At 40.9% G+C, this 27369-nt stretch overlaps 1 protein-coding gene across 1 annotated transcript; it reads left to right on the top strand.

The window, feature by feature from the left end:
- DNMT1 (DNA methyltransferase 1) lies at positions 1-25732 on the top strand. Its single transcript, XM_063449463.1, has 34 exons — positions 1-60; positions 7011-7047; positions 7256-7363; positions 9757-9967; positions 10818-10890; positions 11686-11764; positions 12509-12558; positions 12775-12823; positions 12908-12991; positions 13285-13394; positions 14022-14140; positions 14375-14467; positions 14772-14923; positions 15251-15438; positions 15573-15750; positions 16428-16525; positions 16604-16754; positions 16900-17015; positions 17205-17406; positions 18367-18500; positions 19317-19490; positions 19688-19912; positions 20776-20968; positions 21074-21164; positions 21247-21375; positions 21852-22134; positions 22561-22702; positions 23088-23254; positions 23403-23580; positions 23951-24143; positions 24481-24644; positions 24817-24933; positions 25017-25107; positions 25424-25732. The coding sequence occupies exons 1-34, from the start codon at positions 11-13 to the stop codon at positions 25456-25458; spliced, it is 4464 nt and encodes a 1487-aa protein (XP_063305533.1). The 5' UTR covers positions 1-10; the 3' UTR covers positions 25459-25732.
- Positions 25733-27369: the final 1637 nt, after the last annotated feature.

Raw genomic sequence — 27369 nt, 5'->3', positions numbered from 1 at the left:
GGAGTCAGCAATGCCTGGCCAGGCCGCCTCACAGTGTCGGCATGCCGAAATCAGCAAATGGTAAGCACCTCACTCACCTCCCTTTGCTGGGCCGGTACCCGCGCTGCTTGCTCAACTGGAGGCTGCATGTGACGTAATGTTAGGGGGCCATGACGTCATGCACCCCTCCAAGCGGAGAGGGAGGGGGGGGTGTTGGAGATGGTCACTCACCTTTCTGGCTTTAGGAGAGTATGTAGAAAGTTCTGCTCTTCTGTATGTAGCTTTCATATGCTGTGTGTGTAGCTTTCACATGCTGCAGGTAATTACTCCTAGTAAACATTAGCATTGCCACTAAACCTCCAACCTGCTTACTGCAGGGCAGCACTAATAAAAATCTCTATTTATTTATTCTTAGAATCAACCTTCTATCTCCCACAATGGTACAGTTATGTATTTACCTAACTTTGCCATAAGGGGAAAAAACAACAGCAAACATAACTCCTGACCTGAAGGCACAGCCCCCAGGAGCCTGTATGTAGAATTATTGTTGTTGGCATTTGCAGAGCAACAAATTACTCTGCAACGTTTAGCGATCTTTAAAAAGAAAAAAGGGAGTGGACGTTTAACAATAAATGCGACAATTCTAAAATGTTACAGGAATTAAAGTTTGAGGACCCCCGCTTAAACTAATCTACAGTCTAGAAGAGGTAAGTTTTAGTCACTTTATGAATAGAATTGTATCCGTCCCAGTGTCAGGAGAATTGGGGCAAAGTACAACAGAAGCACATGTTTATGAATATTTGTGCTGGAACATTTTGCAGTTCATTCAGTCCGTAAGGAGTGTATCCGCTGTGCCCAGTGTATGGCCATCTCCTTTGATTACCCTGGCATGCCACTTTTTTCTGCATTTATGCACTTGCTGGTGTCATGTGATAGGATAAAGGGTTACTGTAAACATAAGAATATATTAATAAAACACTTTTTGGTAAGTTCCTGTTCCCTATTCTTAAATGGATTCTCCAGTCACCAAAAAAAGCTTAATCTAACTTCTTGTGGTGCCTGAACGCCCCGGGGGTACTCTTGCCTCCAGGGGCTAAGCTGCCCTCAAACAGTTGATCGCAGCCAATCAGCAGTATCCCTTGCCTGGCAGCACTATCTGCTTCCTGAAAATGTAACCTGGGTTTTAACCCCTTCTGCCCAGCGAGAGGGGGCCCCTGAGGGTGGTTTGTTTTCCAGGCACTATAGTGCTGCTTTAATATAAACAAACTCTTAAAGCGAAAAAAAGTACTTCTTCCTATGTCAAGACCTGAGATCCTCCTATGCTGCCATCACTGCTCATACTTGGAGTGCTGTCAGGGAGGACCTGGTCATCATGAAAGGTAGTGCTGGCTGTGCCACCATTGGACACCTCTCTTCAGCATGCTGACAGATGTCAAATATTCACAGAATTTACATTAGCCGGTTACACCTTCTGTTGCAAAGGGGTTAAAGGGAAATTGACAATTTAGATGTACCCCCCCCCCCCCAAAAAAAAATGTCTAGCCCTTTTTATTAAGAGGCTATGAAAATCTTCTTATCATGACTCAGATTTTCAGTGTGTTGAATACACCAGTCAGAAGCTTCTCACTATGCTAGAGCAGTGATCACATGTAGTCGCAGTGTTCCTATGTTTCTTTGCGTTGTAGTACAGATCATTGAGGAGGTAGACCGCCTCCTTCCTAACTTGACTTCTGAGAGCTAATGAAGCAGAAGACCTTCCTGGCTGTCTTGGTGACAGCTAGGTAGATGTTTCTGCTCCCACATGTCTTAAATAGATAAAATCGGTACTCTTATAAACTGTATGTTAGGCTTCAGACACACAACACTTAGGACAGCTGAGTGTTTTGTGTCTGGAGTGTTTCTTTTACTTTGTATATGTAGTGTTTCATATTCATACATAAGAGTAAATCTCTCAACAGGTGTAGTATACCAACATTGCTACACAGGAGATATTGTACAGTGTTTTGTGCTCTTGTCACAGCAACTAGAAGTCGTGGGTCCTGTCCTGCATTATAGTGACAGAGCTACTGGCTGTGGCCCACATGAAGGTGGCTAAAATGTTTTTTTTTTTTTTCTTCTTCGTGTCGCTGTATTTGTGAGTGTATCAGAGTGCATACGTGCTGCCAAAGTGCCCCTTGAAATGTTGGCAATGTGATTCTAGTTTTAGTTGGTACAGTTATATGAAAAATGTACTCCAGTAAATTGCATGTTCATAAACTACTGCAGCTTGTGAGGTCTTCTGAGGGGGAGCACGAGGGTAGTGGTATCTGTTGCAGTGTCAGCAAAGGGTAAATGAACAGAGCACTATGGCAGTAGTCTAATAGACAAGTTAAAGTTTCTATATTTTTGCTTCAAGCAAAGCATTGTAACTGCTTCCCTGAAAGTGTATTTCTTGTCCGCTCTCATTTAATAAACAATTGAGGTGCTTACTGAGAAGTAAAAAGGCTATTTTATTTATTTTTAAGCATTTGTGTGGTGCATGATATCACTGCAGAGATATGCCTCAAGCATTTATTCCATACTGCATTATGTATGGACGCGAGTTGAAGTGTGGTTCCAGTTAAGCGCTAAACTGCTTTTTAAAAATATGGTTTAGCACAATGGTTCCCAAATCAGTCCCCGTGCTCAGTCAGCCAACTCAGGATTTAGGGAGTAGAGGTTTTTTTTTTTTTTTTTTTTTTTAATTGTCTATCCCAGAAGAAAAGGCGAGATCATGACTCAGGAGACCTTGGTGTCAAACCAATTTAAAGGAACACTGTGGGGTCAGGAACACAAATGTGTACTCCAGACCTTAATGTTAAAATCACTTTTTCAATCTTACTTTAGTGTTCACACCACCTAGTCTACCTGGTGTGACAAACTGCCCTGAAACCCTATTACTTTTCGTTCCCAAGTTATTTTCCATTGGCTTTAGTCGTTTCATCTACCAAAATCAGACCACCCACTGGCTCATCTTCATAGTAACCAGAGTTAAGTGCTCTCTGTGGGCGGCCGCCATTCGTTCAACCGATGCACGTGCCATCTTGTCTGACGAACGCATGCAGCGGTACTTGGTTGTAAAGTGTCTTAAATTCTGAGATGGACACTAACTTGTGAACCTTTTTTTTTTTTTTTTTAAATCTATATATGTGTGTGTGTGTGTGTGTATATATGTATGTCTGTCACCTGGTTCTGTTCCCAACAAGCCAGGAGATCGCTGTTTGGTGGACTACAATCGCTACCTATGAGCCAGGGCTTTAGTGTTTTGGAACTCCAGAAAGTGGAACTAATTTAGGCAGACTCCACGTGTTCTCTCGGTCAAAACTGTATTCCTGGAGATCTGGAGTGGTTTTGCTTTCCCTGGGGTCCGATGGAACTGCGGTCATCTCCCTGCTTTTATCACTCATTATTTAGTGATGCCAGGGCCCAAGTGACATTCTTGCACCCGGCATTATTGGAAGGCTTCTGACGAGCAGGAATACTGCTGTTCCCTTGCTACTTCCTCTCCTTCTAAGCCTGCCTCTTGCACCTGCTCTGACAGCCAGCTTAATGTAGTGGTTCTGGTGTCTATATCCTGTTCCTGTAGACTTTTCAATGGAAAAAGGCAGAGTTTACATTGCCTAGTGACACACTATGCATGGAGGAGCTAAATGTTCCCCTTAGAGATGCATTGATTCAATAAATCAATAGATGCTGATTTGGCATGGCATTTTGTTGCACATGCGCAATAGCTTCCCAATGCATTCCTGTGGGAAAGCATTGGCTTGGCTGAGATAAAGATGGACTATCTCTGCCATGGATGTAGGACCAACTGTGGCAAGATTATAGCGTGGGGGGGGGGGAAGGGTAAACTCTGTTCCCATGCGATTAGAGAGTGGGCTGGTAACCTAAACGAACATTGAAAAGCACAGTTCTCACTACCACAAATGTCTTTTATTTTAGTTTGTCAACGTAGTCTCCCTACCTTTGGAAGAGCTGGAGTGGATATTTTCCCTGTGGTCCAGCTGGGCTTGTGTAATCTTCAAACTCTACTTGCTCTGCTCGCTCACATGCTGTTTAGGGTGTAGAGAGCCATATTTCTCCTTTAGAAAATGTTTATTAAAGGACTGCTATAGTGCCAGGAAAACAATCTAGTGTTCCTGGCACTATAGTATTAATAGGTCCCCCCCCCCCCCCTCCTGCTGGGCTCTAGGGGGAGGAAGGGGTTAAACACTTTTCTCCAGTACTGGGCTCCCTCGGCACTGGGGACTCTCCTACCTCTTCCGCCAAATGCGCATGCACAGCAAGAGCCTTGCGCGCATTCAGTCAGTCCATAGGAAAGCATTCTCAATGCTTTCCTATGGACGCTGGCGTCTTCTCACTGTGAAAATCAGTGAGAAGTGCCTCTAGCGGCTGTCAACGAGACAGCCACTAGAGGCTGGATTTTACCATAGGTAAACATAGCAGTTTCTCTGAAACTGCTATGTTTACAGCAGGCAGGGTTAACCCTAGATGGACCTGGCACCCAGACCACTTCATTGAGCTGAAGTAGTATGGGTGCCTATAGTGGTCCTTTAATTATATGGTTATGCTTGCACAGGGTAAAACTGGTGTCGTTTTGGATTCTATGATTGCAAAACTTGGCATGAGATAATTATAATCATCTTTTCAAAATTAAAGGGAATCTCCAGTGCCAGGAAAACAGTTTTCCTGGGACTGGAGGTTCCCTCTCCCTCCCACCCCCCAATCCCTGGTTACTGAAGGGGTGAAAACACCTTGAGTCACTTACCTGAGACAGCGACGATGTCCCTCGTCGATGTCTCCTCCTTCATGCTGCTCCTCCTTCTTACTCTGTTGGCGAGACTAATCCCGCCAACCGGCCGAGGAAACCTAATGTGCAGAAATGCCGCGCATGCGCATTAGGTCTCCCCATAGGAAAGCATTGAAAACTAATTTCAATGTTTTCCTATGGGGATTTGAGCGACGCTGGAGGTCCTCACACAGCGTGAGGACGTCCAGCGATGATCTAGCACAGATCTGTGCTATAGAGCAGGAAGTTCCCTCTAGTGGCTGTCTTCTAGAGGTGGAGTTAACCCTGCAAGGTAATTATTGCAGTTTATAACTGCAATAATTACACTTGCAGGGTTAAGGGTAGTGGGAGTTGGCACCCAGACCACTCCAATGGGCAGAAGTGGTCTGGGTGCCTGGAGTGTCCCTTTAAGTGAAATCCTAGACCTATCAGCATTTTAACTGGGACTAATTAGGAAGTCTATTTTGAGCCCTCTTGCTTAAAGTGACACTAGGCACCCAGACAACTTCCACTCAAGTGGTATGGAGGCCCTGTCACCTTAAAAGGATACTAAACCATCTTGAATGGTTAAACTCTTTACTTGGCTTTTTAACGCGTTGATGTCCCGCGACGAGCAGCCGCAAATGCCGCACACTCATTAGACTTCCCCATAGGAAACCATTGAAGCAATGCTATTATATTGGCAAGTGTCTGTCACTGGATGTCCTTGTGCAGAGCGTGAGCACGTCCAGCGTCAGTTAACTGACCAGTGGTCATTTAGGATCCAGAAAGCACCTCCAGTGGCTGTCTGGGAGACAGTCACTGGAGGCAGACTCAGTGCTGCGCTGCAATGTAAACATTGCAGTTTCAATGGATCTGCAATTTTTAACATTGCAGTACTAAGTGCAATAGGGACACTAGCTCATTGAAGTGGTCTGGGTGCTTAGTGTCCCTGCAAAAAAACAGTTTTTTATTGCAGGGTTAAGACTGCCTCTAGTGACTGCTGTTTTCTCAGAGTTTAAAGGACCACTATAGGCACCCAGACCACTTCAGCTTAATGAGGTGGTGTGGGTGCCTGGTCCAGCTAGGTTTAACACTTTTTTTTCTATAAACATAGCAGTTTCAGAGAAACAGCTATGTTTACGAATGGGTTAATCCAGCCTCTAGTGGCTCTCATTGACAGCCGCTAGAGGGCTTCCGCGCTTCTCACTGATTTTCAGTGAGAAGATGCCAGCGTCCATAGGAAAGCATTGTGAATGCTTTCCTATGGACTGGCTGAATGTGTGTGCGAGCGCGCGCGGCTCCTGCCACGCATGCGCATTTAGCCAAGGGGGAGAGCTCCCTGCCCAGCGCTGGAGAAAGAGGTAAGTTTAACCCCTTCCTCCCCCAGAGCCCGGCGGGACCTTGAGGGTGGGGGCACCCTCAGGGCACTATAGTGCCCGGAAAACAAGTGTTTTCCTGGCACTATAGTGGTCCTTTAACTCTGTGAAACACTGGTCCTCATCATGCTGTACAAGAGACAACCAGTGTCTTCAAATCCCCCTTACTAAAACATTGATTTCATGCTTTATATGGAAAGCCTAGCTTTGTATTCCTAACATCATAGTGTTCCTTTAAGTTGCACTTGTATAGAAATTAAGTGCCGAAGAGATTATTATTATTTTTTTTCAGTGCTATGGAACAGAAGGCGTACCATATCTGAAGAGCCTTTACCCTTGACGGTTTACTAGTAGCAACCTTTATCCTCTAGCTAAATTCATTAAAGGACCACTCTAGGCACCCAGACCACTTCAGCTTAATGAAGTGGTCTGGGTGCCTGGTCCCTCGAGGGTTAACCCATTTTTTTAATAAACATAGCAGTTTCAGAGAAACTGCTATATTTATAAATGGGTTAAGCCTTCCCCTAAATGGTCTAGTGGCTGTTTCATTGACAGCCGCTAGAGGCGCTTGCGTGATTCTCACTGTGACTCTCACAGTGAGAGCACGCAAGCGTCCATAGGAAAGCATTGTAAATGCTTTCCTATGCGACCGGCTGAATGCGCGCGCAGCTCTTGCCGCTGCTGCGCATTCATCTGACGGGGCGGAACGGAGGAGGATCGGAGGCAGAGATCTCCCCGCCCAGTGCTGGAAAAAGGTAAGTTTTACCCCTTTCCAGAGCCAGGCGGGAGGGGGGCCCTGAGGAATCTTTAGACTGTATTGTAAGTTCAATGCTAACTTAACTTTTTTTTTTTTTTTTCTCCTCTAGTCTGAAGGACTTGGAAGATGATGACTTGATAGCAAAGGTAGGTGTATATCATTCAGCATCAAAATGAAATTGCTATGCTGCAAGAGATTCCTGGCGATTTCTTAACTTTTTAGAAGTTGTGTTTTTTTTTTGTGACAAAGTCCCATGTCCAACATCTGCTTTCTGATCTTCAAAACGAAAGAGTAATATTTAAAAAATAACTTAACCAATTTTAGGTTAACAATTTACTTTTTATTTCTGAATAGGAATGTATTAAAAAGAAGCTTGGTTCACTGCAAGATTTCCTGGAAGGAGATGTCCAAGACAGATTGAGTGATCTGGAGAACAAGCTGAGCAGAAAAGAGCTGTCTGAGGTACATTGCGCTATTAAGTAGTTATACACCATATTTAGGGAACAGTAAAACTGTTAAAACGTGATGACCACTTGGCTTGCTCCCACTGAGCATTTGTGACGCATTCAGTCTCCCCAACAGAAGTTGGATGTCTTTGCTTGGCCGATGACTGCACTCCTGCTTTGCTCTGAGATAGCAGTGTGCTCAATTGGCTAACTAGCACAGTGCTGCAACAATTTGTAACTCTGTAGAGCAACCTGGCTTCTCCTGCCACAAGTCTTGATGCAGTGTATGCAGCAAGGATGATACCCAGTGGAACCCAAGTAAGCTGACTTCTGGTACTATAAACACTGCAGTGGGTTGTGGTGTTAATCAATTGTCCAGATGACTTCAAAGTTACACTATAGTCACAAGAACTACAGCTTATTGTATCTGTTCGCTTCTGGCTTTTTGCTGTAAACACTGTCTTCTCAGTGTTTACAATACAGCCTAGGGATACCTCCACTGGCTACTAGAGGTGCTTCCTGGGGCTGCACACTGTTTCTGTTTATGCTGCTCTAGCCACACCTTTCCTGACTGACTCAAACAGGGCCACATCTTGAAGCTTAAGGAAGAGGCTGAACTCCCCTGGGGTAACAAAAAGCCAAAAAGAAATTGGGAATATCCAAATTGGACCGAAATTTATGTACTATAGGGATAAGACAAACAAAGACTGAGGGCTGATGTGTAGGGATGGGCATCTATATGTTTATAATAAAGGGACATGATAGTCACCAAAACAACTTTAGCTTAATGAAACTGTTTTGGTGTATAGATCATGCTTCTGAAGTTTCATTTCTCAATTCTCTGCAATTAAGGAGTTAAATCACTTTGTTTCTGTAAATGCATTCCTAGCCACACCTTTCCTGGCTGTGACTGACACAGCCTACATGTAAACAAAATGGTTTGATTTCAATTATATGCAACTTAGGGCTGCATAAGCAAAGTGATTTCACTCCAAAATGGCAATGAATTGGTGTATAAATCATGCCCCTGCAGTCTCACTGCTCAAACTCACTCACCACTTGCCTTAATCCGGCACTGGTGAAGTCTCCTCCCTCTGCCGACGCCGGCTCCGCGTGCGCAGCAAGAGCTGCGTGCGCATTTCATTTTTTTTTTATTTTTTTTTTTACACTGAGAATCGTGGAAGTGGTCTCTAGTGGCTGTCAGGAAGACATCCACTAGAGGCTGTATTAACACTAAGTGTAAACATAGCAGTTTCTCTGAAACAGTTTACAGCTGCAGGGTTAAAACTAGGGGGACCTGGCACCCAGACTACTTAATTGAGCTGAAGTGGTCTGGGTGCCTGTAGTGGTCCTTTAAGCTAAAGTTGTCATGGTGATTAGTGTCCCTTTAAGTTCCTGTCCATCTGGGGAAGGAGTCTACTTAACTTTGTGTTGCCATGGATATCACCAGGAAATGTACATACTCACTTGTATAGGGACACTATAGTCAACAGAACTAAAGTTTATTGTATTTATCTGGTGAGTATAATCATTCTATATAGCTGGCTTTTTGCAGTAAACCTGGTCTTTTCAAAGAAAATGCAGTGCTCATTACAGCCTAGTGATGACTCCACTGACCACGCGTCAGATGGCTGCTAGAGGTGCTTCCTGCGGCAGTGTGACTGCCATTCAGTGTCTCCACCCTCTGCATTGAAACACTAAACTTTCCTCAGATGCATTGACTCAATGTATCTGAGCTGCTGTTTGGCTTGTGCTGGCTCTGTCAGAGGCAGATCAGGAGCAGTCTCTGCCACTCCAATGCTTTTCCATGGGAAAGCATTGTGATTGGCTGAGAGAATCAATTCTGATGTCAGCAAAGCAGGCAGATCAGAGGCAGCAGACTGAAATAAAAGTTTACTATATTAAGTGGGGGCGGGGGAGGGTGCTTGATGGTGGTTTTAACACTATAGGGTCTGCAATGCATGTTTGTTTCCTGACCCTATAACGTTTAGAATGTGACTTGAAAAATGTGGACCCTTTGTGATTCGTTTCAAACCTGAGGTTGATCACAAGTTTTGTTTACTTTTATATTTGATTTTTGGTTTTTTTTAAATCCACTGCATGTTTGTTTTAACTTTAAATAATACAATTTTAAAAGTAATTTAATTTAACTGGCCTGCAACGCTGCACTTGGACTATATTTTCAATAGTTTTCAAAAAGTTGGTCACTAGAAGTGTGCTTTAAAACAAATGTTAACTTTGCCTTTTTAGACAATGCACAAATGCTCCTTCAATATGATTAGGTGGTTCTGGTGCTTTCTCTCCCTTTAAGAAAAATTCTATGGAAGAGGATGTGTGCAGTGGTAATAAGTCATAACTGCTGTATTGAGTGCATTTGCATTTTGCGCAAACATTTATTTTCCTCTTCAGGGTGGTTATCTGAAAAAGGTTAAGGCCCTTCTTCACAAGGAACTTAACATGGAAAATGGAGATGCACCTGCAAATGGGGAGGCAAATGGTTGTTCCCCGAATGGTACATGTGTTAGTGACGAAGATGATGTGGAGATGGCAGATTCTACAGCAGCGGACGGCAAAGGGCAAAAATCTAGGAAAGGCAAAACAAATGGAGAGTGCAAAAGTAGTAAGTCTCCTATTTCATGTTTATAGTCTCGAGTTCCTAAAATGAATGCGGTTATACAAGCTTCAGTTAGAAAGCAAATGTGACCTACACACATTATTTTCCCTAACCAAATCTGCTTTAAGACATAATGTCCCAAGTGCACACTGTAGTTTGACCAATGATGTAGAGACCCTATTGGTTCAGTAATGACACTAAAATGTTTTCTACTACACAAGTAGGGATTAACAGGAAATATATAACTTTTTATTTTTATTTTTAGTACAACCTAGTTTAATTGGCTAATTTTTTTTGCGAAGTCTGGTTATCTTGATGATTTCACACTTTAATTGCTGCATACACCATGCATGTGTACCTCACTGTCAAAAATGCCTACTGCGTGCATATACAGCACTTTTCTGTTTGATGTCAGAGTGTGGATCTGTGTGAGCAATCATGAGGTGAAGTTCAATAAAATGTGTTTTTTTTTTTTTTTTTTTTTTTTTTTTTTTTTTAACTTCAGCACAGGAAACTCTCTTCTCTGGATGTATATTTTCCTCTTAAATAACTTGACTATTCTCGTTTTCCAGGTGGCATCTAATAAAACTAGCTAGAAATCAAAACACTTTGATATGTATGTTTTTAAATTCGACTTGCCCTTTAGTTTGAATTGTCCCATCTGTTATTGGGTTTAGATTCAATCTAGGGCGGTAAAGGAGTGCTCCACAAACACCACAAGTTGCCTGCTGTGGTGGTTATGGCGACCCATTTCCTGAATAAATAACTAATGAAATTGCCAAGATTGGATGTACTTGATTAGTTTGGTTTTTTTTGGGTTGTTTTTTAAACCTATTGCATGTAACTTTGTTTTTAGAGTCCTTGGGCCGTTCACGCTCTTCTAGGAGTACTGGCAAACAACCCACCATTCTTTCCATGTTTGCTAAAGGGTTAGTATTTTCTACATTGTGTTGACTGCTATGCTACATTAAAAATATTTTGGAGTTTGTATATTGGACAGAAATTTGGCTGGAAATGCCTGCTTTGTATGTAACTTTTGGTTAAGCTCCTGGTGCTTCATATGACAGGCGTCTGTTTCACGGCTATATTCTTGTGCTTGCATGAATACGTGAAGGAGTTCTATGAACAAGACAATGGGAACCTTCATAAATCAACTTGTGTAGGTGGCTCTCCCTCCCATTCTTTGCCTTATCTCTTGAATGATTTGACATTGGAATGTCATTCCTGTTAAAGGGACACTCCACTACCTAAATACAAAATAAAAATCGACCTTTAGTAGATATAACCAGAATGAAAAATTGCATGCATTGTTTCATTGAGGGGAAAAACCTAAGAACGACTTGCAAAATCTGCAGATCTCATCTGCTGCCCTTGCAATCCCTCCCCTTCTACCTCCTTCCATACTGTCCAGTCAGACTTGCCAATGCAGCTCAAAGAGAAATCTTTACAAGGCAGTTGCCCTGAGCAATTGCCTCTTGTGATTAACTCCACTGAGCAAACAAAACCAGGAAGTAACAAAGCCATGGGGGTGTAACCAGATTAATTTATAAGTGTAAATATTGAAATTTTCACTTGTAAAATGAGGGGACTTACAATTCACACAAAGCTTCTCAGTAAGCTAAAATTGTTTGTCTGCAGTCTCCTTTTAAGTCAACATGACTTCATAAAATATTTGCCTTCATATTATTTGGTTCTTGAGCAACTATTGCCTATAATTTTTACAGACCAAGCAAGAGGAAATCAGATGATGTTAATGGTGAAGCAGAACCTGAACCTTCAGCTGACGAGGAGCAACCAGAAATTGTAAGGTTTTTTTTTTTTTAACAATTTTGGGGGGGGGGGTTTATTTTTTTTTTTCAATACTCTTAAAGGGACACTAGTTACTAAAACGGCTAAGTTTTTTTGTGTATAAATCATGCCCCTGGAGTCTCACTGCTCAATTCTTTGCCGTTTAGGAGCTAAATCAGTTTATACAGGCCTTGCCTTGTCTCCCTGCATGTGACTTACACTGCCTTCCTAAACACTTCCTGTAAAGTGTGATCTAATATTTACACTTCCTTTATTACAAATTCTGTTTACTTTAGAATGTATTTCCTGCTGTTAATGGCTTGCTAGACCTTGCAGCAGGCTCCTGTATGTAATGTAAAGGGAAACTGTAGCATCTTTGCAAGAAAGATGCTCTCTGCAGTTGTCTGCCTTTGAGTTTAACTCCACTGGATCAGTAATTGACGGCTAGGGAGTTTTAACAAAGTTAAAGCTATGCTATAGGCACCAAAAGAACTTTAGCTTCATGTAGTGGTTTTGGTGTACAGACAATGTACCTACAGTGTCGCTATTCTGCCATTTAGGAGTTTAATCCCTTTGTTTATGCAGCCGTAGTACACCTTCCTGCTTGTGACTTGGTTTTCTCACCCACCTCCCCAACTGGGGCAGTTGTATGAAATGTTGAGCAGACATTTTTGCACTTTGACTTATGCGTACAGTATAGATTGTCATGGCGCATTAAACATCAATCAAGCCAGGTTTTTGTTTGTTTTTTTCTCCTAGGAAGAACAGGACGAGAAAAGGATTAAAGTTGAATCAAATGAGAGTGACAGGTAACGAATGCTGCTTTAGTCTAGCAATATAAATAGTTATTTACTTCAATACTCTCTGTGCGTCTTATTTTTTATTCTGTAGGAGTCTGGTCTTCATACATTTTGTAAATACAATTTCTAATTCCTTAAATAATTTAGTTTTCACTAAAATTAGCAGAATTAAGGAGTATTTATATGTTCTTGTATTAATATGGACTTTGTCAAATGTCTTTAAAGGGCTGCAGTTGTGGAAACGCCAAAATCAAAACCAGTGCAACAGCCTAAGGTAGAGCTTTAGCAAAAACATGTTGAGAGCCATGTTTGCCGAAAAACCAAATACTGTAAAATGATTTGCATCTTTCCCATCCAGACTCCTCCACCAAAGTGCATGGACTGCAGGCAGTACCTAGATGATCCAGATCTCAAATTCTTCCAAGGAGATCCAGTTGATGCTGTAAGTTTTATGTCTGCTCTTAGGTTTTTGGGCATTTATTATATGCCATGGCGCGCTTAAGCTAGAGTATCCTTTTTAGATTCATATAAATTTCAATATGAATAACTATTAAATTATAGTTTGTTTTTCTGGTTGTTTCCAAAACCTATATGTATGTATTTATTCCTCCCCAGTTCTTTAAGCTTTCGTGGTTGGCCTCCATTTTGTTTTTCATAACTTCTGGATTCCTTAAGAACAGGCTGGGAATTTGTTAATTCTTTGTATGCTTCACAAATTTTATTTGTATTATCTAGGTAGATGAGCCTGAAATGCTGACAGATGAACGCTTATCTCTCTTTGATGCCAATGAAGATGGTTTTGAGAGTTATGATGACCTCCCACAGCACAGAGTCACACACTTTAGGTTCGTGAAATGTTTGGTATATTTTGTGGCCTAAGATCAGAACTGTTACAGATAAAGGAATTACACTGTCGGGTGCTTGGCGCTTACTGAGAAGCCAGAGGAATTACAGGAACTTCAAAGGTTTTTAGTTGGCTTTCACCTTTCATGCCTTGACTATCCAGATCATTAAAATGCCTTCCAACCATAAAGGTGGTTAGAATGGGAATTGTACATAGTGGTTACTTTACTATTGGTGTGGGCACTAGTAATAGCACTGGCATGTCTTAACTGTCAGATGTGGTCCGGTTCCTCCAGATCTGTCAGAAATCGGCTTTATTGAAACAATCTTGACAGTCCTCTGCGTAGGGTGAAATTTAGCTTTTGTATTCAGTAAAAAGCTGCTTTTTGACAGATCTGGAGTGCCTGGATCATGCATCCTAAAAGCCGTATTCATTCTGAGCAATAAGTTTCCCCACACACAAACTGTACAATCATCCTTATCCACAAACCCACTTTGAGATGCAGGGTACATCAATATTAATCACTTGGTGGTTAAAGGGAATCCTGTTAGTAATGCTTTCTATTTAAAATAAATAAACTAAAAAAATTATGAAGTGGAGTAATTTATGTTTTTGTTTTATATTGCAGTATTTATGATAAAAGGGGGCACTTGTGCCCTTTTGACTCTGGTCTTATTGAGAAGAACATTGAGCTGTATTTTAGTGGTGTTGTAAAGCCAATTTATGATGACAACCCTTCTCTGGATGGTAAGTGTCCTCGCTCATCCTATCCCCTCTGAAATATTAACACCTACCTTTTTATTGTAAAACTGTCCAAAGCTCAAGGGTTTACATGGGTGAAAAGTCATACTAAATTTCAGCTAAGGTATTCACCTGGTAACTAGTTACATGGTAACAATAGTTCATAATCTGTGATATTGGCAACGCTTGTATTTAAAAGTTGACTTTCTTAATTGTGCTACAGAGTTGTTTCATTGACAGGTGGAGTACGGGCAAAGAAACTAGGTCCTATTAATGCTTGGTGGATCACAGGCTTTGATGGAGGTGAAAGGGCCTTGATTGGATTCACAACTGGTATGTGTGGCTTTAATTTTTTGTTGACCCTCCCCCACCCAAAACCAAAGAGCATATAAAAGCTGCAGATATAATCTGAAATCTCATGATTTAGAGTTCAGTATAATTGCTTTAAGACCTTTCACCATGTTTGGTTTGAAAGTGCTTATTCTCAAATGCATTTATTCTATTTCAATAGATATGCTTTAGGAAGGATTTATATTTTTTGGGGGAGGGGGTGCCCGGGTGTGCTAGTTGACAAACATTCTTGTATGCGTTGCTATGATCTGTAGAACCAATGTTATTCTCTTATTCAAACTTGCAGGTTTTGCAGACTACATACTAATGGATCCAAGTGAGGAATATGAGACTATATTTGCTCTAATGCAGGAGAAGATCTACATGAGCAAGATAGTGGTGGAGTTCCTGCAGAATAATCCTGATGTGACTTATGAAGACTTGCTCAACAAAATCGAAGTGAGTCCTCTCGCCATAGGAAAAGCTCTATTTTCCTGAGAGCAAGGCCATTGATTGCCCATTCACAGTCCACTGTTTATCCTATAGTAACAGTCTGGGTTTTTTTTTTTTACTAAACTGAGCCAGACCGTGTATAAAATATCTGCTGTGCTATGGATTTCAGTTTGAGCAGTTAAAGTTATCTTGACTGATTAGAACCCTTATAGGTAAACTACTTATCCCAAAGACACTGGATTATGAGGACCTCCGGCCCCATAAACCAGAATGACACTACTGAATAGAAATCCCTTTTGGGAGATATTAAAATGTAATTTATTTCTGTTGTAGACAACTGTGCCACCTTCTGGGTTGAACTTTAACCGCTTTACAGAAGATTCTCTGCTGAGACATGCTCAATTTGTGGTAGATCAAGTGGAGAGCTATGATGAAGCTGGAGACAGTGATGAGCAACCAGTTATAGTAACACCTTGCATGAGAGACTTAATCAAGTTGGCTGGTGTCACCCTTGGGAAAAGGTGGGTGACTTCTTATTGCTTGGGTCACAACGTTAAATATTCTGTAAATATTATGGTAACTGGGCCAATTTTAAATTGATATCTTTGATTATTTAAACTCCTTACACCTTCTCGATCACCTTTCTCCCCCCCAGGCGTGCTGCAAGAAGACAAACTATTAGACATCCCACAAAGATTGCAAAAGACAAAGGCCCTACAAAAGCCACTACAACGAAGTTGGTGTATCAGATTTTTGACACTTTCTTCTCTGAACAAATTGAAAAGGATGAAGATAAAGAAAACACAAAGCGTAGGCGTTGTGGTGTTTGTGAGGTATGTTCTGTATATAATAGATCTTGTGGATTAAGGTTCATGAGACCATTTAAATGGATGTTTGAATCCGTTAAACTAATACACTTTAATGAAGTGGTTTTGGTTTATAGACGTGCCCATCCCAATTTCAGAGAAACTGCAATGTGTATGGTAAGCAAAGTTATTTGTCTTGTGTGGTATCTTTATTCAGAGACAAATTGAAAATTTTAATGGGCTAGACAGTGTTTGTTTTTTTATTTATACTTGTAGAAATAACGCAAACGTTCAATGATCAAATCGCCTCACTTAAAACTGACAATTTGGTAATAAAATGATAGTCAGTCCTAATTACTTTTTGTAACAAATGGTCTGCAAGCTCTTCTGGTCAAGTGAACAGTCTGACAGGACCTTTACTTGTATAATTTCCCAGTGTTTCTATTTATTGCCTGTAACCTTTGTAACTGATCACATGACCCTGCCAATGCCAATTTGGATTTTAGGGGGACTGCCTTGGTTGCCAGGCAAGTCCTTGCACCGAATCAGCATAAGTGTGTGATGGACATGGGACACAAGCCTACTCTGAGGATATTTGAATGTTTAATGCTACAGGCACAAATTGTTAACTGGACACCATGTTCAGTTGTTGGAGTTACTTCTACAATATCCAGATGGGTTACACTTTTTTTTTTTTCTCGCAGGTATGTCAGCAACCTGAATGTGGAACATGTAGAGCTTGTAAGGACATGGTGAAGTTTGGTGGAAATGGGCGTAGTAAGCAAGCCTGTCTACAAAGGAGGTAAAATAAATTGATACAGAGGGGAGGGTTATACTTAATGCTCTCCTAGTTGTTTCTCACTTCTCTCATGTCATTCAGGTGTCCAAATCTTGCTGTGAAGGAAGCTGATGAAGATGAAGAGGTAGATGACAATATTCCAGTAATGCCATCTCCTAAGAAAATCCTCCAGGGTAAAAAAAAGAAGCAAGAGAAAAAAAACAGGATATCCTGGATTGGTGACCCTGTCAAGGTAAATGTTTGTGTTTAATAGTTTTGGCCTGCCTTTACAGATTTAGTGAGACTTTCTGAAGATGTGCATGAAGCTAACAAGGGTATGTTGACTTCAATCAAATCTGTAAAGGATGTTTACTTTGCTTATAACCAATCTGTCATAGGTTGATGGAAAGAAAGAATATTACCAGAAAGTGTCAATGGACTCTGAAGTTCTGGAAGTTGGTGATTGTGTGTCTGTGAGCTCTGATAATCCGACAGAACCACTCTACTTGGCTAGGTTTGTAGATTTAAAAATCATACTGGCAATTTTTACTACTTTGACTGGGATAGATGTACCTCTTTGGAAACACCAGCACTTGATGGGCATGTTTTAGCATTTCCCTAAATAAAAATCCATTGTATTGTAATTTTTTTTCCAATATGTAGTTTGTAATTGTGTGGCTTTTTTTTCCCCCCTTTTTAAAAGGATCACATCCTTGTGGGAAGATGCTGGAGGGCTCATGTTTCACGCACATTGGTTCTGTCTTGGAACAGACACCGCCCTTGGGGCAACATCAGATCCTTTAGAACTTTTCTTGGTTGATGAGTGCGAGGACATGCAGTTGTCCTACATTCATGGCAAAGTCAATGTGATCTACAAGGCACCATCTGATGATTGGTTTATGGAGGTGAGTTTAGAAAGGTTGTTGGTAGTCTTCTATAGTTGCCGATATTTATTGACTAATCTGAAACAATGAATTCAGAATTTCTCGTGGTGGTCATCCCTAGATTGCCAGACACTATCATCACTGTATGTAAACTTGTTTTCTCTTGTGCAACTTTTTTTTGTTGCATGTCCTAGCATTTGCGTGCAGATCTTAATTGTCCTAAGAAGCAACTACATGATGTGCAATTGTCTCGCTTTAGTTTCCAAAACAGTATACTGTCATAGAATTGAGAAGTTGGTGTATATAATTCTGCTATTAATATTCATATGCCCGATTAGAATGCTTATTCTAGTAAGCCTTTGGGCACCAATAGTAAGGAACAATATATTGGATATATCAGTTTCTCTGTGACTAAGGTTTTTTTTTTGTTTGTTTGTTTTTTCCTCTTCCTCCTTCCCTCTCTCCTTACTTGTCCAAATACAGGAAGTAAAACAAATTGCTACAAAGATATTTAAGGGTTACTTGTCATTTAGTTTTGAAGTGTTATGATGCAAGGATAAGGATTCTCTGGCTTCTTCTCATGGAATGCTGCACATACAACTTCAGCAGCCAGCCTAAATATCTTTGTAACTCCACTTCTGGCAGCATTATTGGCCAGCCCAAAACAAGAGTTCCAGGCTAGCTAATATGTGTATTCCTTGCACATATTATCCTTCATTGGCAGCGCAGCTTAGCTGTTGCGCTCAGCCACTGAATAATCAGCAGGATTATCATCCAGTTTTTGCAGAAGCCAGATGTGACAATGCTGGCCTTGAGGGGAGGCTCTGCTCCCTGCAGGACCCTGGTAAAAGGCAAACAATTGCCAGTCTTTTTCTCCCTTACCTGGAAGTGCTTCATAACCATTACAGCCAGCTTGGTGATATTTTAAATTTCATCTTTACACTGTAATCTTGATAGATTCTTGCTCCCATTTATCGACAGGGAGGAGTGGATACTGACATAAAGGTAGTGGATGAAGATGGCAAAACATATTTTTACCAGCTGTGGTATGACCCTGAATATGCTCGTTTTGAGACTCCACCAAAGATACAGCCGACTGAAGACAATAAATATAAGTGAGTGGTGTTATTTAGAAATATTGATGTCTGCTACTGGAAGATCTATTCAATGTAGCTGCTGAAACTGTGAATTAAGTCAACCGTTATTGACACATCGGGGAAAGGCTCTGCATAAGCAAACTCACCACCCTTCTCTCATGTGCAACATTTCCTTGTGGTTTACAAAGTGTGCTTGTTCAGTAATGGGAAGTGTTCAAGTTTGCTTGTCAAAAGTGAATGTGTCAAATTTACATCCCCAAAACACTTTTGGAATTTAGTGGAGTGCTTAGCAGCTTTATGCTGGCAACATTTTCTTTAAATGAACACTACAAGCCCCTTAACTGGCTTACCAATAGTTTGACCCAAAGTTGTGTAGATGGCACCTGTCCACTGATCCGGCCAAATCCCCAGTTTTAATGTGAATGCCTAGGTGCTGTAGTGGGCTGAAAGCATCCGCTAAAGCTTGGTCCATTGATTGTTTTCCTTGGAGAACTTCAAAAAAATGTGTTGGCCTGTGATCGCCTGGGCAACTTTTGACTGTACAAATGACCTCTGGCTCCATAACTTTAAGATTATGTTTATGTGCCCATTGTTACTTGTTAATGGCAGGGCTTAATGTTCAGCTGTTGTACTTCTAGCCAGGCCTTAAAAGTTGCTTTTCACTGCTAGCTTTGGAGGGTTTGTAGCACATTCACTAGAGTAATTTCTACCTGTCCGGGTTACATTTTTATCTCAAACGGTAGAAATCTTGAGCACTGCTAATGGTGTACAAAATTGCAGCAATACTTATTTGTCTGTAATTAGAAAGTAATCTTCATGAACTATTTTCTCTAGGTTCTGTACCAGCTGTGCCAGACTGGATGAAATAAGGCAAAGGGAGATACCACGTGTGTCTGATCCTGTGGAAGACCTTCAGGATAAAGTACTCTACAGCACGGCATCAAAAAATGGTGTTCAGTACAAAGTTGGGAATGGTGTGTTACTGCTGCCTGATGCCTTTTCTTTCAGGTATGATGGTGATCCATTGCTTAACATATTTTGTATCATGTAACAACTCAAACTCTGCCCACAAACGTTGTGCTTGAGTCGCTTACTCTAAAGCACACTTGAAACATTTTGCCCTTTTGTTGGGTTTTGTTCAAAATAATTCTTTATTGGGTTTGGAATGATCCTATTCTAATTTGTATAAATTAATTGTCTTTCAGTGTTAAGCTAGCTTCTCCTTTTAAGAGGCCTAATAAAAAAGAGGATGTGGATGAAGATCTCTACCCAGAAAACTATCGCAAATCCTCAGACTATATTAAGGGTAGCAATCTTGATGCCCCAGAGCCTTACAGAATGGGCAGAATCAAGGAGATATTCTGCCACAAGCGCAGCACTGGAAAACCCAATGAAGCTGACATAAAACTGAGGATTTACAAGCTCTACAGGTATGATTGGCCTTGGGTTTCCTTAACTTCCTTAGTATGAACATTGGTGTTGGTCCAAGTTTTAATGTGCAACTGTGCAAATGGCTTCCCCCTATGGACTGGTCACAAAAGTCCTCTTAACTCTCAAAGAGGACTCTTCCCCCAACCCCCCCTGGTTCTCGGCAAGCTTTGATTATTTAATCTACTTTCCCCTCAAATTAGCATTCTACTTGCTGACTGTAATAGTTGTAGGTTGTATCAGGCAGTTGCCTCATACTTGTCTGATTTACAGTTGCAGGCAATTAACGACTGATCTCTGTGAAAGGGTTGCAACTGCCCCAGTTCCATAGTACTCTCTAGGGCGGAAGATACAGTGCACCGCTGCACAGGTGTGGATGGAAGAAAGGAAAGGGACGGGGAGCGTGATTATGCTTATCTTAGGTTGGAGTTAGAATTTGAGTCCAGCGCCAGCTGAAGCCTAATTGGAGCAGGCTCAGTCATGAGGGATATGGGGACTTGTTCCTCAAACGTAATAAGCTACAAAAATACCTTAATACAAGTAAAGATTGAGGACAACTTTTAGGCCCCATCTCACTGGAAGCAGTACAGAAATCTTCGAGGTTTTCTATTAATCGCATCTAAAATGTAATAAAAAAATGCAATGTCTATATTCAAGGGACTGTCTGAAATATTGCCACTTCTTAAAAAGTACTTCATGGGTAATGCTAGGATAGTGCCATTGGCGGTTTCCTTTTCTCCCTTACAAGGGCAACACACAGTGGTCTTCTAGTATACTACGACAGGGTGGCAAGCTTATGTGCCCTTAAAGTAGCTTCTGCTATGCACATAAATTTATTTTCTTTGACAAAACTCTTATTTCACAGGCCTGAGAATACACATAAGGCTTCCAAGGCTAGTTACCATGCAGACATTAACTTGGTCTACTGGAGTGATGAGGAAACTGTAGTTTCCTTAAAGGATGTTCAAGGGCGCTGTACTGTAGAATATGGTGAAGATCTAACTGAGTCGATCCAAGAATATTCAGCAGGAGGTGCAGACAGATTCTACTTTCTGGAGGTAGGCTTCCAAATAACTTATTTTAATCACAACTTTAAAAGGGGGGAGGGGGAGAATACATAATGATCTCACTTCTAATGAGAACCTTTGTGTCCTCCTTTTTAGGCCTATAATGCAAAGACTAAGAGTTTTGAGGATCCTCCTAACCATGCACGCAGTGCTGTAAACAAAGGGAAAGGAAAAGGCAAGGGGAAAGGTACAGAGACTATACTAGTTTCCTCACAACTGTTACATGATCGTGTTCTCTTTAATGTGACCTATACCATTTCAACCTCCAGGCAAGGGGAAAGTGCAGTCTGTGAAGTCTGAAAGTGAACAGCAAGCTGCAGAAGACAAAATGCCAAAATTGCGTACACTGGATGTGTTCTCTGGCTGTGGAGGTTTGTCTGAAGGCTTCCATCAAGCAGGTATGGATTTATACACTTTCCTGTCCTAATAAACTGCCATCCATATTCAATGTATTAGTTATTACACTAGAAACTTAACCTCCCTTCCTCTCCTTCATATTGCATCTCCTACAGTGAACACTTACCAAGTAGAGTCTCTCACTGCAAACCTAGACTGAACTTTAAATGACTGTCCCTTGAGTGTTTTTAAAGTGCATATGTCTTTAAGCTGCCTGGTATGCCTAAATTAAAACCCATTCTAAAATGAGCTTAATCTGCTCTAATAAAGGTGGGCCTCAGAAAATTATGGCTGTGGTGGTAGCAGGCACTTACTACCAGAGTGTAAGCAATGAATGGTAGTAAAGCAAGCTGATCATGGTTGTACAATGCACCTTCATCAATATTTCCTGAAATTCAGAAATATTGTGCCAGCTCAAAATACCTTCCCAAACTTTATTTGAAAAACTTAAATGGGAGTGTTTGTTTCATATCTCCAGGTGTGGCGGAGTCAAAGTGGGCCATTGAAATGTGGGACCCTGCGGCCCAGGCCTTTAGGCTAAACAATCCGGGTGCCACAGTGTTTACAGAGGACTGTAATGTCTTACTGAAGCTTGTCATGGCTGGGGAGAAAACAAATTCTTTAGGACAGCGGCTACCACAGAAAGGAGATGTAGAAATGTTATGCGGTGGTCCACCATGCCAAGGGTTTAGTGGAATGAACAGATTCAACTCCAGGACCTACTCTAAATTCAAGAATTCATTGGTAGTCTCTTATCTCAGGTATGTTGGTGTTTGTACAGAACAGTGATAACCAAAAATGTGTATACATGCTGCATTAGGGGAACACTAAGCTCTATACCCCTCCCCATTGTAAAGAGCCAGACCAATGCCATCCCTCACCACCTCCACTTGTTGAAGATCTGGCAGCTGATTTTAAGTCCTGTAGTGTGGGGCTTAGTTCAATGGCTAAGAATGTCAGCTGATTGCTTTTAGCCAGTGCAGGACTTGGCTCCACATCTAAAGGAAGTCAAGCGCTTTTTTTAGTAGAGGATGGGAGCTGCATCTAGTAAACCTCATTTAATTAAACCGTACTAAATTTCTTGAGGGAGCATGTGCTGCTTAATCATTTAAATAAATCTACCAGATGTACCATTAACACTCTTGTGAGATTTACACACTTTACCTGCCTGAACTTCTTTCTTGCAGCTATTGTGACTACTACCGACCAAAATTCTTCCTATTGGAAAATGTAAGAAATTTTGTCTCCTTCAAAAGTTCCATGGTTCTCAAGCTAACACTCCGCTGTCTTGTACGAATGGGATACCAATGTACATTTGGGGTACTTCAGGTAAGATTATTGCTGTGTTTCTAATAATAAATCCTGAAAGATTCTGTCTCCCAGATTTTTCTTTTTTTTTTTTTGATTATTTTCTAGACTAGCTAATTTGTTTTAGGTAACATCTTTGTTTGGATGAACAGACTAGTCCTTGACTGCTTTTTAACAGTGTATCCCATTCTCATAGAAAATGGGTCAAATAAGCCTTAATTACAGATGGAATGCTGATTTAGCTTGGTCTAGAGCAGGGGTTCTCAACACAGTCCTCAGGACCCCCTAAACACCTTAGACACACCCAGGTAATCGCTAAATCCTGGACTGGTAGGGGGTCCTTGAGAACCCCTGGTCTAGAGGGTTTAAATTGCCTAATGGGACACCACAATGCTTTGTTTTGCAGGCTGGACAGTATGGTGTGGCACAAACTCGTAGAAGAGCAATTGTACTTGCTGCTGCACCAGGAGAGAAACTGCCAATGTTCCCTGAACCTCTGCATGTATTTGCTCCACGTGCCTGCCAGCTAAGTGTTGTCATTGATGAAAAGAGATATGTCAGTAATATCACAAGGTAACTGTCCCAGGTGTTTTGGCACACAAACGTGTTTGGATTCTCTTAATCTCCCCTCTGTCTAAAACACAAACACATCCAAATAAGGTGATTGCTGGTGTTGCGTAGACCTATTTAACAACTTATCATTTTTTTTACTTTATCTCAGAACAAACTCCAGCCTCTTCCGAACCATTACAGTCCGGGATGCCATGTCAGACCTTCCAGAGATCCGTAATGGTGCATCTGCCCTGGAAATATCCTACAATGGGGAACCACAGTCTTGGTTTCAGCGGCAGATTCGGGGCTCCCAGTACCAACCAATTCTCAGAGATCATATCTGCAAGGTGCATTATGTGCTAGTGTTTTTTTGATTTGCAGAGCTACTTATAGATGCCTAGATATTAATATTTTAACAGATTTTTGAAGTTAAGCTGCAAATGTTTTAATGCCAGTTTAAAGCTGCAGACTTTACAGTATTTCAAAGTTTCCTCCATTATGCCTCACCATAGTCTCTCTATGAATGTAAAATCGAATAAGTCATTATGCTCAACTTGTATAGGTTACTGGTCTATTGGGGTGTATCTTATGTCTTATATTCAGACACCTGCAACAGAAATATTGAAGGTCTTTAAGTTGTGTTAAAACATATTGTACAGGATGGTTATACAACTTAGAATATTTGCTTTACACAGCATATATTTTTTTTTTCCCCAGGACATGAGCGCCCTAGTTGCTGCTAGAATGAGGCACGTCCCCCTTGCCCCTGGCTCAGACTGGAGAGATCTTCCAAACATAGAAGTACGCCTTACTGATGGCACCACTACACGAAAACTGCGCTACCATCACAAGGATAAGAATGGGCGCAGCAGTAGTGGGGCACTAAGGGGTGTTTGTTCCTGTGCTGAAGGTATTTTTTTTTTTTTTTTTTTTTTTTTTTTCCACATAGGCCTCTGATACTAGTCCTAACTTGTTTTGGGGGAAGTGTAGGAGCAGTGCTGTTTAATGCATTGGTACTTAAAGCAAACTGGTCGTCTTGCTATCTTCTTGATCATCCAGACCTATTAACTAACAGCTATTGCAGAGGGGACATTAACCATAATGACATGTTAAGTCTAATGTTTAACAATTGAAATCCTGTTTTAAAATGCTTTCCTTGATTCTAGAGATGTGGTAACTTGACCAAATAACACTACTAATTTTAAAGCAAATATGCAGTCTTTAATCTACTGTTTGATTATTTCCAGGTAAACCATGTGACCCTGCTGATCGACAGTTTAGCACACTCATTCCTTGGTGTCTGCCACATACTGGGAATAGGCATAACCACTGGGCTGGATTATATGGCAGATTGGAGTGGGATGGCTTCTTTAGTACCACAGTCACAAATCCTGAACCAATGGGCAAACAGGTAATCCAATAACATCTTGTAGGACTTAATTATAAACTTGAATATTGTTTCAATGTTAATCTGGCTAGTAAAGCTGTTCAGTCTTGTATGTGAAATGTGGTAGTCTGTATAACTCTGAACTACTATAGCCGCCTAATCTTAAACTTTTTTTTTTTTCTTCTCTTCTCCTCAGGGCCGTGTTCTTCACCCAGAGCAGCATCGTGTGGTAAGCGTCAGGGAATGTGCACGATCTCAAGGTTTTCCTGACACTTACAGACTATTTGGTAACATCTTGGACAAACACAGGCAGGTGGGTAACTGTTCTGTTCAGGTTCTCCAAATACAATGTCCTTTATACAACCATATAACTACCTTCTGCTGTATTTATTTCAGGTTGGAAATGCAGTGCCACCTCCTTTAGCAAAAGCAATTGGCTTGGAGATAAAAGCATGCCTTACAACAAGACTGAAGGAAGAAGGAACAGGTTGGTCTGAAAAGATATTCTCTGGGCCTCAAGTGGTGCAAGATGTAAACCTTAGTACTAGATGTAGTACACAAACTACATCCTGAAAAATGAAACATGGCCCTTATATCCAATTAAATGCATTCCCAACTTTTTAGTAACCATTTTAATTTAGAAGTGCCTGCTATTATGTTGCGATGGAGTTACTGGTAGGCTCAACCTTAGATGTCCAAAAAAAATTTTTTTTCCCTCTTGCAAAGTAGTTCAATCTGTATAATGCACATATAAGTACAAGGTGCTGACTCAAAGATTCTCAATTTACAATCTTCTCTTACAGACATTGCGAAGCATGAAAAGATGGAAATGAATTAATGCACTTGCCCAGGAGTACTACCTCCAAGATCTTGCTCCATCCGTATATGTATTTTATTTCATTTTAACTACAAATATCAAATCATCAGCATCTGATTGATTTGACATTCCAGTTATCAATTTTACCTTCTGAAAATACTTTGAACTGAAAACATCACATCTCTTTTAAATGACTGATTTTACTATACATTGTGCTGCAGTTTTCCCGATTTGTACTTGTTGCAGTTACGTAGTTTTTATATGTTGTAATATTTCAAATAAATAGTACCTCTTATAGTGCTTACTCTAATACTTTGTGCTATTGCTGAATGTACAGCATGGTGCTACTTGCCACAAATGGTAACCTGCTGGAGAACACATTGATAGCTTTACAGGACAGTTGGCAATATGTTGTAGGGAAAGAATTGCGCTTTACTTTAGAAGTGACAATTATTAAATATTTTAAGCTTCTAGCTGCACAGATCCATCCACCTTCATGGGCTTGTTCGAACTCTCCAGCTGCTAGGAGAGTTGTCTCTTGCCTCATGCAGAATTGGCAGAATGATGGTTATACTTCGTTTCTGATATTGAGAGGAACCTCTTTGATTTTGAAAGTGCCACAAACTCTGAACATATGTGGCAAACCGTGGGTTTTCAAATTTATTGGTGATGCCTCGCTTCAATCTTGTACATTAACGTTAATGCAAAGCACTTGCATTCCCACTGTCTGCTCTAAGACTTTGCCTTTCAAATAACAGGCAGTGGACATTTTAAAAAAATTATTTTGTTTTTGCTAAATAAAATATACTCTGCTACGAATTTGCCATGAAGTTCATGCTGATAAAAGTGTAAAATGCTGGCTATGCCTCAAACGCCAACATGTCCATGGGTGCTGGGCTTTACCCATTTGAACTTTTTGCATAAAATGACTCCCTATATAACTAACTGTGTCAGAATGCTAAAACAAAGGTGTGGGGGTTTTTTTGGTTGTAATTTTCAGGATTCTCAAATGTATTTAAAATGGACTCAGGGATGAGTCTACTAAACCTCCCTCTGAAATCATTGTCACACATTTTGCAATTTTACTGAGAATGCTACGGTGTTCATGAATCTTAGTGTCGTTTCCATATGCTGGGTGTTTGGGATGGTTTCAGACCCTCAAACTGTGCAGGGTAAATAGTACTTACAACAGCAGTTGGATAATAATGGCTACACCACAAAGCAAGAGTCAACCAGGAGATTTTGTACCTTTCTTCCTCCTACCCATGCACAAGCAATGCCTGTTAATTGAAGATGGGATATAGGTTGATGGTAACAATATGTCAAATGTTGTCTTTGACCTGGATATCTCAATTGAGGAGTTCCCTACAGCTTCACTGACTTCTTAGAAGATCAAGATCCTGACTAGTCTGTGGCTTTGATATACCAAGGAAGTATGCGGTCTGCGCTCGAACGGGTGCAAGTAATATCGGGTGTGCCCTCAGTCCTGGCACTTCTGTCTGAGATGCAACTAGGTTACTTGGCAAGTGCTTTTGTTGCAGAGTAGCACTTGGTGGCAAAGAGTGACCATTAAACTCATGCACCACCAGGGAAATATAATCTAGCTCTCTCTAATGTAAGCCTTGGTGGGCAAACATTTTTAACTTGCCTATTATATGGGCTGACTGCACACACCACCCCATAAACTAATCATATACATACAGTGTTTCTGAAGAACAGACGAGGAAATTGAGACTAGGAAGAGTGGCAGAAGAAGAAACTAGAAAAGCAAGACGGGGAAAAGTGAAAGTAGATGGGGAGGGGAGGAGGAAAAAACTAATTTTTCTTGAAGTGGTATTAAAAAAAAACTAGCGGCCTGGTAGGTGTAGGTGCAAAAGTCCTTATTGTAACTGTCCATAAGCAATCTAGGACAAATTGGAAGTCTGTTTAAAC

The sequence above is a fragment of the Pelobates fuscus genome, chromosome 3 (assembly GCF_036172605.1).
Source record: "Pelobates fuscus isolate aPelFus1 chromosome 3, aPelFus1.pri, whole genome shotgun sequence".
Lineage (NCBI taxonomy): Eukaryota > Metazoa > Chordata > Amphibia > Anura > Pelobatidae > Pelobates > Pelobates fuscus.
The sequence above is the reverse complement of the archived record's forward strand: the minus strand, read 5'-3'. Positions and strand labels throughout refer to the sequence as shown.